Consider the following 14,573-nt stretch of genomic DNA (forward strand, 5'->3'; position numbering starts at 1 on the left):
AGTAAGTAAAAACTGAATAGGTGAGAGCTGTTCATCTTTTAATTACTGTATATTCTTTATGTTTAATACACAGAGAACATTAGACAGTAAAAATGTCAAGCTTTCTTAGAAAATTTTCTAAAGCCATGTGGAAGCAATGAATTCCAAGAATTCGGCAATCCTACTTACCTTAGAAACCTCTTTCACAGAAGAGAGATGGTCTTTTAAGTAAGGCTTTTAATTTGGCAGTGTATCATCTAGGAAAAGAGACCTACTCAGCTTCAATGATGCAGACTGCCTTAGAGTAAGTATTAGACTGTTGTCAGTGCAAAAGATTTTTATTTCTCAACTATCTCAAAATGTGTGTAGAGACATTATGTGTAATAATAACATGTTTGAAAGTCTTACGTGAAGTGTTTCAGGATAGAGTAGCAGGATGTGACCTAGTGTGATCCCATTCTCATTTGGGTGGATGGAAGATTTAAAGTTGATTTCAGTGGAAGTGGGATCACATTTAGGCCTACTGTATCACAGAATGGGCAAGTTTGAGTTATGGTCTTCTCAAAAGTCTGACCTGACTCATGCTTGCCGTGGCAGAGAGGGGGCAACAATGCTTTTGTGATTTAGGGAGATCCTCAGTGGTGACACCAGGCTATAGACTGCTGTTGGTTTCTGAGCTACTTCTGCAAAGTTCTGCCTTTGACCCAAGAGGCCAAATAAAGAATTGCTTTTCAAATAACTAAGTCAAGCAAAGAGGGCTTTTCTATCCAAGATAAAAGCATATACAAGCAAGCTAAACTGATGAAGGTAGATATGGATTTTAAAAAGTACAACATCATTTTGCCAGAATCCTAGGTTTTTATTTAAAACTATAGGAACTCTTTATTTATATTTGCCAGTTACTTGAGCTAGCTTGTTACTTCAATCGTTGTCAAAGGCTACTTTGGACTTGGTAGTTGCTGACTTTCCTCAGACTGTTCAAAAATTATTATAAAGTTTATATAATTTCAGTTAAAATAACTGAAAATACATAATTTCAACCACATAGTCTTTGCCTCCAAGCTTGCAGTTTATTTTATTAATAAGAATAAATTGTAGCAGGAAAAAAAGTCGTATTTATGTGGTTATGGGAGTAAAAGCTTTTCAATTTGCTCATTAATCTTCCTTCTTCCTTGTCTTCATACATTCGTTATTCTTCTGTCTCATTTCTGATTAGCTGTTTCACCAGTATGCAATGTATGGACAGATATTTGTGGCTATCCAGTCTACCTCACCACTTTTAGCTAGTTGTTGTGTGGTTTCAGTTCTCATTTGATAAATAAGGCATTTATTTATATATAAAATATCTTCCTCCACTCTTGCTGTTTGGTGCATTTAAAAAACTTGAAGTATTTATGCTAGGATTGTCGAAGAAGCACAATTTAGACTTCTGTGGCTTTTTGACATGTAATGGTAGTTTGACTTATGATGACCATGTCCCTAATCACAGCTCTGTATTTATTTTTCCTCCTGAACTTCCCAAAGGTGATACTTAATTTAGTATCATGCAGCACTATAGATTTTCCAGGAGTGATAACATATAGAGTGCTATATAATTATTGTATCATAGAGGTAAAACTTGTAGACTCTATCTATACCCACAAAAAAATCACTAGGCAGTAAGCCACCAAACCCAATTTTTTCACTGCTTGTGTTTTTAATTTTTTTTTACTTTAGCTGCTGCTCAAAATGAAACACCTTGGAGTTTAATTGCTCATTATACTTAAATCTGTGAAGTATTATGGACCAAAACATACTGCTTTGTGCAAGATGTTTATAAATATTAATTATTTGGTAGCTTGGATAATAGAATGAGCTCAATTTTTGCTACTGATTTAATACTTAAGAATGTAAAGCTCACACCGGTCACGGTCTACTGAAGCTTCATCATTTTCCAGACATTCTTCAGAGTATTCTCATGCTTACAATTTCATTCATATTTGGTAGCCTTTCTTATCAACTGATATCCTTTCAGACGATCCACAAACGTAGCACATGAGCTGATACTCAGACACATGAAGTGTCATCTATACACCTGTGGCTATGCTTATATTTGGTATTTCAGACACCCTGTTCTCTTTTCTCAGAGAGGATCAAGCAGACTGTTTTGGATGACTGGAAAAGCAGTGGGTATGATCAGTATTTGCTCACTCTCCTGTTCAGTATATATGCAGTAACTGATGGCGTAGGACCATGAGGTCATCTTCCTTCATGAATTTGCTTCTGGGTCAGTTTTTAGTTCATTTTTTCCTAATGACTCTATGATTTGCTCTCCAACTGCTGTACCTTGGATGAGAGCTATTTGGCTGAAAATAGTGAGAAAGATTGTCCAGAAACAGTACTGAGAAATGGTAGAAATAAGTTTATCATCTTGCCAAATTATTTGGCAACAACTATTATTCAGTCTATAATTTATTTTCCATTTTTTTTGTTCTTGTTTATGTGTTCATTTTTGCATTGGGTGGATAGCTGTGATGTGGATTATTGGCGTTTTTAAAGCTACATAATCACAGCATTTTCTTTAGATATGGGCCACCTTCATTGCCCTTCAGCTGACTATGGTTTAGATAGACAAAGACGAAATACCAACTGAACTTCCTCATTTTCAGCATTTTCCATATGGACAGGATCAGTTATTTTAGCTTGTGCAATATAGAGAAAATCTACTTGTGTTTGATAAAATCTGTGTGCTTTGGTTCGTCGGTCATTTCTACATGCTTTATATCACAAGGTCAAGAGAAATGAACTGTGTGATGCTCAGATTTTCTGAACCTGTCCTGAGGTGGTGGTGACACAGGACTGTTAAAATGTGGCTTTCTTTTTCTGGCACTTGGAGCAATATTTGAAATTGTTTCCTTTGACCTGTTTTCCTGGATAGGAAGTTTAATTTTACCTGCACAGATACATTCAGTTTAGTACTGAGAATTTTTCATTGATTAGTAATGTTGATTTGGATTTATTTTATGTATTTTAAATGACTGACCTGTCTGTATGTGCTTGGAGCTGAAGGTCAATGTGTGCTGATCTAAATAATGGAATACTTCATTGTAGAGCTTCCCTGTCTGTCTTATGCAATCCCTTTGAGTTTTTGAGTAGGATTTTGCTATATAAAGGACAGCTAATTGTAATATAAACAAAGAAAATTATCACATTAACTGTGGGATAAGATTTGCTGTGACATGCATAGTTCTTTACAAAATAAGAGAAAAGATGTCAAAAGTTGCAAATACATGTAGCTTTGTTAATTTCTTCTGCTCAGAAATGTATTGTTAAAGCATTAAAACTTTGTATCAAAAAGTCTATAATCTTATTTAAAAATAATGATAGTTTAAATGTTAATTGGACAAGCTAAAATATCTTGTTAGGTCATTTACAAGTATCTAATAATTTCCTTTTCAGTAATGCTTTTACAGCCTCAAATTGAATGTAATTATAAAAATAAAGAATCAATGCACAAAAGAAATAACAATAGGTAACTTCTATTGTATTTATTATAACTGTTTTAAAGATGTGGTCTTGAAATTAATTCAGATATTAAAAGCTGTGAAAGCAATCTGACCAAATAATGGTGCACATATTTTCTCTAAAGCTGCTGCACATAGAACCTGACAATCCTGCCTTCAAGGTTGTTAGCAATAGGAACTGTTATGTTTGCAACTTGCTTTTCTTTCACACCCATACGGCAAAATTATGCCTCCCAGAGGTAACTTTTGGTATTGGAGAAAGTTGCTGTGAAGAACAGGAGTAACCTCAAAGCCTCCTGTATTGATGAAGCCTCAAGAGAATATAAAAATCCTCTGGAAGGTGCAGATGATCAGAGAATTCTTGTTTGCTGGTATTTCATGCTCTCTTTGCACAGATACAAATTTCTGTACTCCCCAGCATCTTCTGAATCAATTTTACTGTCATTGTGGCTACAGAAGAAAAGGATCAGTGCTCTGAAGTAATGGAACCAGTCACACATTTAGTAGTAATTTACAGAGTATAGCAAAGTATTGTTTCTTTTATTGTCACAAAATTGTTGGCTTTGTATTACTTTTAGAAATATCTGTGAGCTCTAATCTGGAAAAAAACATTAAGTGGTTGAGGTACCTGTAAACAGTTAATCTTGTTAGTTTTCGTTATGTTTTTAAAATTAAATTAAATAGGAATTAAATATGACTGATTTGTTCCAACAGCACTGCCTGTTTTATTGGGACAAAATTAGTAACTTTTGTTATAATTCTAAAATGCTAGCTTAGGTTTCTGTTCTCATCACTGTGTGCATAGTAGCGTTTTAGCCTCGCATACTGGTAAAGGAAAAAAATTTCTAAACAAAAAAAGTGAAAATTCTATACATTTCATTATGGAACATTTATAAGATGATTTCCATGGCAACCATATAATAAGATTCATGTTTACTTTATTTCTGAGTTCTCAATGTCTTTTTAATGACTCCTGTGTAATTAAAACAGAACGCATAATTTGAGGTGACATAATATAAATCAGTTTTGTTTGCATGATGCTGAATACTGTTAATAGATATACAATGTACTGTTTTAGAGCCTTACATGGATATGTCCATTTGTTGCAGAACTGTGAGAAACTGGAAAATAATTTTGATGACATCAAGCACACGACTCTTAGTGAGCGAGGAGCACTTCGAGAAGCAATGAGGTAAGTCTGGGTCACCATAGCAACAGTCACAGATGTGGTAAAGAAAGAGTCATTCTTCATTATTGGGGGAACAAATGAGTTCATTGCCACCATTCAGCTCTATTCTCTAAGGTATTAATTTGTCAGTGGAGAGGCTTCCCTTGAGGCTGTACTTTGGTTTTGAAGCTGCATAAATGTTAAGCCTGACTGCACAGTAAAAAATGTAAATGTTTAATTTGTTATTTAAAATGCTTAAGGGGTGCCTTGCTTTATATTTATACTAAACTGTGAGTGAATGAAAATATTGTTCATCTAAATTCTGTAAGTGTTAAAGCAGTTGTACAATGGTGTTTGAACAAACCTGTGTTTGCTTTAAATTGGATTTGATTTTTATGTATGTAGTTTCTGTGTACTCTGATTTTATCAGCAGCTTTACATGATTTTGGTTTAGATAATGGAATGTTAAAATCTGTCTGGTCCTTTATATATTGTAGAGATGCATATTTTGCTTAATATCCTCATATCCTTGCACTTAATACTTGTCACAGGAGGTTAAAATTAGTCAGTACGTGAATATTCTGTCACCCTTACTTGCACTGTAGAGTATCTGGGTACAGGACTCTAAACAAACTTGCCAGCTATAGTGTCTGGAAAAGGGAATGATTACTATGCTGAAAGGTGGTTGAATTGAAGACATTTTCTAAAGTAGCTCACTGAACAATCAGGAAGATGTTATTTATAGTATTGTCTGTGAATCAGAAAATTATAGTAACCCGTATTTTAAGGTTTTGAAATTGGATAGTAAAATGTAATGATGCAAACGTAGTGCTTCATTTCACTTGCCTGATATCAGAGTAACTTCTTACACTTGTGCTGGTGCAGTATAAAGTAAAAATAACAACAAAACCCCCTTGAGAATCTTCTTGAAATACTAAATACACCCATTTGCTTCGACTGTGTTCATAATCCCTTTAAATTTATGGACGTGTGTGAATGACTTGATTTGCATGGCTCTGACTCTGTGTTCATGGGGCTCTTGTCTCATGTTCACTGAGTGTTTGTAAAGGTATTCTGACTTGAAATGCAGCTTACCTCTTTTGAAGCCTTTCTTATTGCCTACAAATATTCAATGGAAACATTACTTACAAATACTTCAAATACCAGTGTTGCAAATAACTGTTAAAATAATGGCATTTTATAAGTCATATATTATACTGTTCTATACTCTATTCTATATTCTATAAACTGTAAAAAGAATGGCAGTCTAAAATAATGGCACTCTTTCTAATTGTGATTTTTGTGTTTTGCTTCATACATTTAGGGTTTTGTCCCTGTGTGGTTGGTTATCTGTGTACATAAACCTTTCATGTAGTGGCAGCAAACGGAAAGTGATTTAAAATATAAACTTGGGGAACTTTTGGCATATGAAGCTACTTTTATTTTTTCCAACATATCGGATTTTCTGTTGCTGCTCTCCTGTAATAGCATTCAGGTTTGCAACATTTTGTGATACATGACTCAGCAGAGATAATATTTTAATAACTTGGGAGCAAACAGCTCTTTGGTGATCAACATTGAATAGCAAAGGGAGCTTTGGCTTTTCAAAGGTCATGTTTCTGTTACAAAGACTGTGTAGAAGAGTCTCGTGATTCTTTGCTGTGCATACAATAAAAAGCACTTTACTATCTCATAAATTTCTATCCTGGCTATTTCTGCTAGTGTACAAGCCATTCTGAGAAATAGTTATTGATTGTGAAGTGTGACAGATACTGTGCAGTGCTGGAATTCTCTTAATTGCAGTCAATATGATATGCTTCGTTGTTTTCTTACTTGCTTTTTTTTTAATAAAGAAAATACCTGACTTACTAAATTAAGACTGTAGTATGTTTTTAGAACGTACTCAAGTAACACATGAAAGATGCAAAATGCCTATTCAGAGAGGTATATGAATGTAGGTGTACACATGTTTGTTATTTTAGGCTGTTTCAACTGCTCCAGAGTCACCCCATTTATTTGGTGGCTGCATTTTTCTGTTTGGATACCAAGTTTATCTGTAGCATATGTAATTCAAATAGTACATTTTTACAGATTAAAGTTCACTTTGCTTTCCCATAACAATAGTGGGCATTGGACCAGGCATGGGAGGGCATAGATTTGCTGACCTTCAGTATTATGAGATACCTGCCTCCTTTTGGTAAAGGAAGCATGTGGAAAGGGTTGCACGTTGCACAAAAGCACTAAAATCATGTGGGCATGAAAACAACAACAATGAAAAATCCTACTTGGATAGCTAAGTGGGTATATGTGGATCTCAGATGAGCCTTAAGTTGAGTGGGCAGTCTGCCCAAATCCTCTCTGATTTCCCAGAGTGGTACTACTGGTCTGCCAGATGAGAAATACAATGAACATTTTTCCCCAGTGCTCCTGTTTGGAACGAGACCTTCCATTTTAACTTCATCTTTGAGAAAAATGGTCAATTTAATATAGGTTTCAGTATACTGCTAGTCTATGAGTATCACTGTGCTCTGCATAAACAAATACTAATATCCAGGAAGGGTCTTGCTCTGTTTCCAGCTCTTCAGTATTCAAATTAAGGATTACATGAAAATTATATTTCTTGTTTATGTATATAGCTGTATGCAAAATAAACTTTCTGAAGGGTTTTGAAATCATCATAAAGCCTATGAACTTTCTCTAGTTCTACTCTACATGTTGTTTAAGATCTTGAATGAGATAATGAGCTGATAGTAGTTTGCCATTACTCAGTGTATAAAGAGTATTGTAAGAATTTGATTTACTTGTGGTTGCACACAAAATCATAAAGCATTCAATTCAGTTAATGTTTTGCTTATTTTGTTAATGTACTCCATATGTTTTATTTATTACTATATTTTAGTGCAACTGCAAAGCTGAAGTAAACAATAAAAAGACATCAGTTTTTTGAACTAGAGTTTATAGATGTACAGACTATTGCTTTACATACCTTGAAAGTGTATATGATAATTTAATTTGGTATTTTATATAGTAACTTGGCAGAAAAATATCTTAACAATGTACCTGTAATGTCAGGTTGCTTAAGTAAGACCATTCAGGCTTTGTTAAACAGAGCTCAATTTGTTTTTAATATGTAGTCACTGTAGGAACTTCGGATCCCAATCCTCAGTAAAGCTTAATCTAGAAATTTAAAGGTGCTTTTAGACTGGTTTGTCTGCCATGAGGAGGTAAGTATTTGAGGAGGAGGAAGCTAACTGTATGCTGCCCTGGTAGTCTTTTCATAGACTGCAAAACCAAAATGTAGTCTGCAGCAGTAACCACTCCTCTGGGAAAGCAGGATAAAGTAGCTTTGAGGAGTCTTAAAGACAAACAAACATAATAATGAATCCCCCCAAATTATGAAATAACCTTAAGTAGAAGTGTGGTAGAAATCCAAACTGAACTACCAATATCCAATTAGAAGAAGGTAAGGTTTAGTCAGTTACTGGGTATAAAAAGGTGAAGGACAAATTTCAGAAAGCAACAGGCATCAGCTGTTGGGCAGGAAGGGAAATGTTTTTTCCACTGAATCTGTTTACTCTGTGTACAGGCATCCCTTGTTGTTATCAAAAGAGAGAATTATGCTTGATGAAATTGGAAGGGTACTGTTGGGAATGATCTAGACTAGTGGTCTCTACACTTTTTTTGATTGTGTATCAGCAAAATGTTTTTGATCATGCACCCCAATATGTATATGTTTATAGATGTACTACTGTACTAATATTTTATGTCCATTAGAAAACACTCCCAAGAATAGAAATTTTTAGAAAATGAGATAAAGATGAAATAAAGGCTGTTTAATATTTTAAAAAGAAATTATGTATTAATTGCACAGAAAATATTTTTTTCCCACATCAATGTAGATTGTCTTGTACACAGTCCACTTTGAAGAGTATTGATCTAGGCTCTCTTTCCTGCTCAGAGCAGTGTCAAGTAGAGCACGTTGCTCAGGGCTGCATCCAGCCAGGTTTTATGTATCTCCAAGGATGGACAGACACTTCACAGACTCTCAAGGCAAACATCCTCATAGTAAACAACAGCAAAACTCACACAAAAAGCCCTGACAACAGCACCTAATTCCCCTTATTTCTTTTAAAGCTGAGATTCCTTGTGTTTCAGCTTGTGCCTATTGTTTCTTGTGCTTTCACTGGGCACCAATAAGAAGAGTCTATTTCTGTTGTCTTTATTGCCTCCCATCAGGTATTTATACATTTTGATAAGATTCCCTCCTGAGCCTTCTCTGCTCGAGGCTAAACATCCCCAAGTCTCTCAGCATCTCCTTGTGTGACAGACACTCCAGTCCCTTAATCACCTAAGTGACCATTTGCTGAACTCACTGTATGCCTGTGTTTCCTATGTCCTGGGGAACCCAGCACAGGACACAGCACTCCAGGTCTGTTTCACTAGTACTGGGCAGCAGAAAAGGATCTCCTCCCTCAACCTACTGATAATGCTCTACCTGACACGGCCCAGGTGCCTCTGGCCTTTGCTGAAAGGACTGGCTTGTGTTCAGCTTGTCCTCCAGGACCCCCAGGGCTTTTTCTGCAAAGCTGCTTTCCAGCTGGTTGGCTGCAGCATGTACTGGTGCCTGGGGTTGTTCCTCCCCAGGGGCAGGACTTCACTTACCTTTTTCTTTTTTTAAAAAAATGTGGTTTCTGTAGGCCCATACCTCCAGTCTGTCAAGGTCTCTCTGAACAGCAGCCCAGCTCTTTGGAGTGTCACCACTCCAGTAGGTGATAGATTGCTTTTGAACACTATACTAGTAATACATTTTAGACTTGTGTCTAGTGTAAATTTCATGAACCTGGTGTCAGACAAATGAAGCCATAGTGTTTCAAACATAATCATCTTCTGAATCTAGTGTTGCAAATATTTTTTATAGTCTTACAGTTATTAAAGGAAAATGTAAACATATTTATTTGTACTTTGAAATGGGAAAGTTTGCTTATCTGTTTGAATCAGTATAAAAAGACACCAAAGTTCATTTAGAATTTTCTTTTGCATTCATAGATTTGCATATGGTTTTGGGTAATATGAACAAGGGAGTGAAGCTTCAACTGTGATTTCCTGTGATAGAAACAGTTTCTGCTAATGATGATATTCACTGTTGTCTTGACAACTGTGTAAGCTGGGGTTAGTAATAATCAGGCTTCTTTTAATATGGTCTAGACTCTCAGATGCATTTGACAAATAGTTTCTATGACTGGGCAAAACCCAAGAAAACTGCACTGTAAGAAGTTCCATGGTTTCACAAGTATTCATTAGTTTGCAGAGTAAATGCTAGGAATTTAAAAACGTAAGCAAAACAAGTCTGCAGCTCAAACTACAAAATATCTAGTAACCAATTTGTTAGGGCTCTGGCCAAAGATGTGGCAAACACAGGTTGATATTCTGGTTCTGAGTCAGGCAACTTGGTTCTTCTATTTTAAAAAGCATCATGGATCTGTAGAGTTAGAGAAACACAGACATGAAATATAAGGAAATAAGCACAATGAAAAATGTTGTTGTTAAATGTATTCCTGCTTTTCTGCATTTTTCTTAAGCTGTTCTGAGAGATGGGACCAATCTCAGGTAAGTTGAAAGGAAAGGTGAATGAGGACAAGTAAAGGCTTCTGAATTTCTGATCCAGGTCTCAAAGATCATCTATTCAAAGAAATCCTTCATGTTCTGGGGAGGTGGAGGCCTTTGGAGTTAATTTCAGTATTCCAAAGTTCAGTAAAGTTCAGTGAAATTCCAAACTTTACTAAAACCTTTGACACTATCTCCTAGCATTTTCCTGGAGAAACTGACAACTCATGGCTTGAACAAGTGCAGTCTTGTGCTTCAGAAAAAAATGGCTGTATGGCCAGGCCCAGAGAGTAGTGGTGAATGGTGCTGCATCCAGTTGGTGGTGGGTCACTAATGGGGTTCCCCAAGGCTCAGTATTGGGGCCAGTTGTGTTTAATATCTTCATCAATTATCTTATTGAAGGGATAGAGTGCACCTGCAGTAAGTTTGCATAAGACTCCAAGTTGAATGGGAGTGTTAATCTGCAGGAGGGTAGAAAGGGTCTGCAGAGGGCTCTTGTCAGGCTGGATCAATGGGTCAAAGCCAGTGGTATAAGGCTCAATAAAACAAAGTGCTGGGTCCTGCCCTTGGGTCACAAGAACCCCATGCAGTGCTACAGGCTTGGAGAAGCGTGGCTGGAAGGCTGCACAGGAGAAAAGGACCTGGGGGTGCTGATTGACAGCAGCTGAACATGAGCCAGCAGAGAGACCAGGTGGTCAAGAAGGACAGTGGCATCCCGGTCTGTATCAAAAATAGAGTGGCCAGCAGGACTAGGACAGTGACTGTCTCTCTGTAGTGGGCACTGGTGAGGCCACACCTTGGGTGCTGTGTCCAGTTCTGGGCTCCTTACTTCAAAAAGGATGTTAAGGTGCTGGAGTGCATCCAGAGAAGGGCTATGAATCTGGTGAAGAGCCTAGATATTAGGGGATCAAGGGAAGTTAGACTGTTTTCCTTTGAATGTTTCTTTAGTCACCTGGCTAGGATAAACTGACAAATACAATTTAACTCACCTAAAATAGTACATTGATGATGTTCCTGAGTGGCAGATGTGAAAGGATATTGAATTTCTTTTGCTGTTCTAATTGACAATGTAGATTTGCAGTTACTTTACATCAGAGAATTGAGTTTTGCCATGTAGTGTGTATAAACAATACACAGATCTAGAACAAAAAACATTAATAGCGAAATAAATAATATTGGTGAGTTTGGAATCTGTGTTACAATTACTACTTTTGTTGATCTACTGAAATGTACTTTAGGCGAGGCCTTACATGAATGTTTTTGATTAAATCTTGTATGTTTTTCATATGCTTTCTTGTATGTATTACTGTGACTGAATGATGCTTCAGGTGTGGTCTGAGTGTGGTAAACACATTGTTGCTATATTTGTGTCTACCATTCCCAAGGAATATTTCAGAGGAGAGAGGAGAAAACCCCCCTCTTTTCCATCACTTCAAGTGTGGAGAGCCTCTTTTTGGTTTTGAATCACTTAGTTTTATGATTTAAAGAAAAGAATTGGATAACAGTCAAAATTTTGCTTTTTAGCAAACTGCAGGAGATGTTGTCTGATGTTGATGGTGAAAGGGATTTTGAAAACCACTGTGACAGATGGCTTACCACAAAGACTCCAAAGATGGCATGCAGGGGGTGCAGTGTTGTACCTTTCAGTGACCAACAGCCACTCATCTGCAAACTGTTAGAGTAGAAAATTACACTACAGAATCTTGAGTTCTCTCCATGGGTGCCCACTTTATTACTTTTAAAAATATTTCTGAAATTTGTTCTTTGCTACCATTAACAGGAAAAAATGCTGCGGATTCCTGGAAACAATGTGTACAGTGTGGACTTATGAATACCTTAGTTTCATCAGCCTATACACTTTGAAAAAGATTTTGGTTTGTTAAATAAAAATTTAACAACAAAAATATGGTTCAAATATGAGTGAAGGAAATTTGCTGGTGGTGTTGCTATGAGCCATGGCTTTCTGTAGATTATTAATATTCAATTTTATGTTTCAGGTCTTTGGATGGTTTAGTTAGAAGGTGTATTATACTGTTTTAAACCATAACAAAAATCTGGGATATACACAGAAGCTGGGTGTGTTGCAGCTTTGCAGAAGAGTCAGATGTTTTAGTTGAAGCTCATGCGGTTCTATTTATAAGTCATTAATTTGTAGCCAGACTGTTGAGAGCACCACATTCCACATGTATTCATGAAACCCCATTTCCTACAGTACCTTCTGTTTTGTGTACAGTCAGAAACAAGTCTGTCTTTACGAGTGTTATTTTAAATATATCTGCACTTGTTTCTTTTCAGACATTTAATGTCGTTCTCAAAAGCCTGAAAGTGGAATATATTTTCCCTGCTTTGTGGTGTCCTTGAACATCTCTTAGTACATTCTCTTTTGCATTCAGGATACAAAGCAAAGCTAAGGGATGGAGGGAAAAAACAGTCTTCGTTCAAAACTGCATTGTTAGATACCGTGTCTTTGCATTGTGTGTCCATTGTGGCCAGGCCATTATTATGTCTTCTGATTATGGTGTGTTGTGCTGATTTGGGGTGGTCTACAGGTAGTTTTCTCGGTAGTTGTAGCTGGCATGGGGCTGTTTTGGATTTGTGCTGAAAACAATGTTGTACAACACAGGGATGTTTCCAATATTGCTGAGCAGTGCTTACACAGTGTCAAGGCCTTTTGTCTTCCTCACCCAACCCCACCAGCGAGGAGGATGGAGGTGTGCAAGAAGTTGTGAGGGGGCACAACCAGGACAGCTGGCCGCAACTGACCCAAGGTATATCCCATACCATATAGAGTCATATTCAACATATAAAGCAGGGAGAGAAAAAAGGATGGGAGAGGTCAGACTTATGCCGTTTGTCTTAGAACCGTAGAATCGAAGAGTAATCAAGGTTGAAAGAGATCTTTAAGATCATCAGGTCCAACTGTCAACCTAGGACTACCATTGTACCAAGACAAGCACTGCACCACTTGTCCTTCCAAGACAGCTGCCTGCAATGGGACGTAGTGAATGAATTCCTTGTTTTGCTTTGCTTGCATGAGCAGCATTTATTTTACCTACTAAACTGTATTCATTGCAACCCATGAGTTCTCTCCCTTTTATCCTTCTGTTCCTCTTCCTCATTCCACCTGGAGGGTGGAGCAGCTTGGTGAGGCTTAGTTGCTGGCCGGGGTTAAACCATGGCACGTGTTTAGAACCCTTTGGTTATAGTGACTGTTAGTAGCTATGCTTACTTTTTTTTGCTATTTCTCAGCAGCTCTAACTTTCTATATCATAATGGCTGTCATGGTTTTCAACGTAAGCGCAAACATCCCTTTTCCTAGAAATGTTTTGTATATTGGGGTTGAGGGTGTTTCGGAGATTAAACTGTAGGTCCAGCTGTGCCCTAAGATATTTACCTTCCATCAAAATTAATCTGCCCTTCTCCTGTAGACTTCTGAATTTAAATCCTGTTTATTTACTTGAGGCTATTTGGGAGAGCAAGAAAAGATTATTTAAGTTTAATGTTCTAATGGAATCAACCTGTTTATTGAAAATAAGACTGTAAAGTAGATTGGATTTTTTCAATAAGACAGTGGTTAAGAAGATAAACTAGAATCAGTACCACATATTTAGCTATTTGGATACAAAATGTTTGCAGAAACAATTTTCCATCCTTATTTCTATGAAATACAGATACTTTACAGAGGAATCTGTTTCATTGGAGCTTGCTGTTGAAAAGTAGATGGGCAGCCATTTAAACCCTAGACCACTTTAGGTCTTTCAGGATATCACCCAGAGTCTTTCACTGCTAATGCCTAAGGCAAGGCTACTAAGTTTTAGCACCCCTGAGAATGAGGAATGTTAAGATCTCAGGCAACAGTTTGTATAAAGAAGCTGCTTATAGAGTGAGATGAACATAAAAGGTGTCATGGAGAATAAAGGAACAACCTATTCTTGAGCAGCATTTCCTGCCATCTTGAACACCCCGTAGTGCTTGTGCTTTGTAACGTGCAGTGACAAAGTTCTTTGTGGAGTAGGTGTTTGCAGTAGTTTTCAATTTGTATGTATTTAGCTTATTCAGCCAATGCAGAGCATTTAGTTCTGGCTTGGTCTAATACCAAAATTCAAGGTTTTGTTCAGGAACAAAAATGAAAATGAAGGTTTCTTCTGTAAAATAATAATTATTACTGTATGTAATTTTTTTAATATAGTAAACTAATTATGATTGCTTTCTTTGTAAAAACTATTCTCTTTATTGCTACTATCAGATAGTAGTGTTTTATGATACTGATTAATACTACAAATACTTACGTTACTGCTATTTTGCCTACTGAAGATTCT

General features: G+C 36.7%; 1 protein-coding gene across 1 annotated transcript in view; it reads left to right on the forward strand.

Moving 5' to 3' along the window:
• DPYD (dihydropyrimidine dehydrogenase) overlaps positions 1-14,573 on the forward strand; it is a gene marked incomplete at its 5' end in the record, with an annotated part of 196,336 nt that overhangs the window by 22,224 nt on the left and 159,539 nt on the right. Inside the window, one exon of the mRNA XM_009083388.1 lies at positions 4,592-4,674. Within this exon, the coding sequence (XP_009081636.1) occupies positions 4,592-4,674 (83 nt within the window). The remainder of the gene's footprint in view (positions 1-4,591; positions 4,675-14,573) is intronic.

The sequence above is a fragment of the Acanthisitta chloris genome, unplaced genomic scaffold (genome assembly GCF_000695815.1).
Source record: "Acanthisitta chloris isolate BGI_N310 unplaced genomic scaffold, ASM69581v1 scaffold3621, whole genome shotgun sequence".
In the NCBI taxonomy this organism is placed as follows: domain Eukaryota; kingdom Metazoa; phylum Chordata; class Aves; order Passeriformes; family Acanthisittidae; genus Acanthisitta; species Acanthisitta chloris.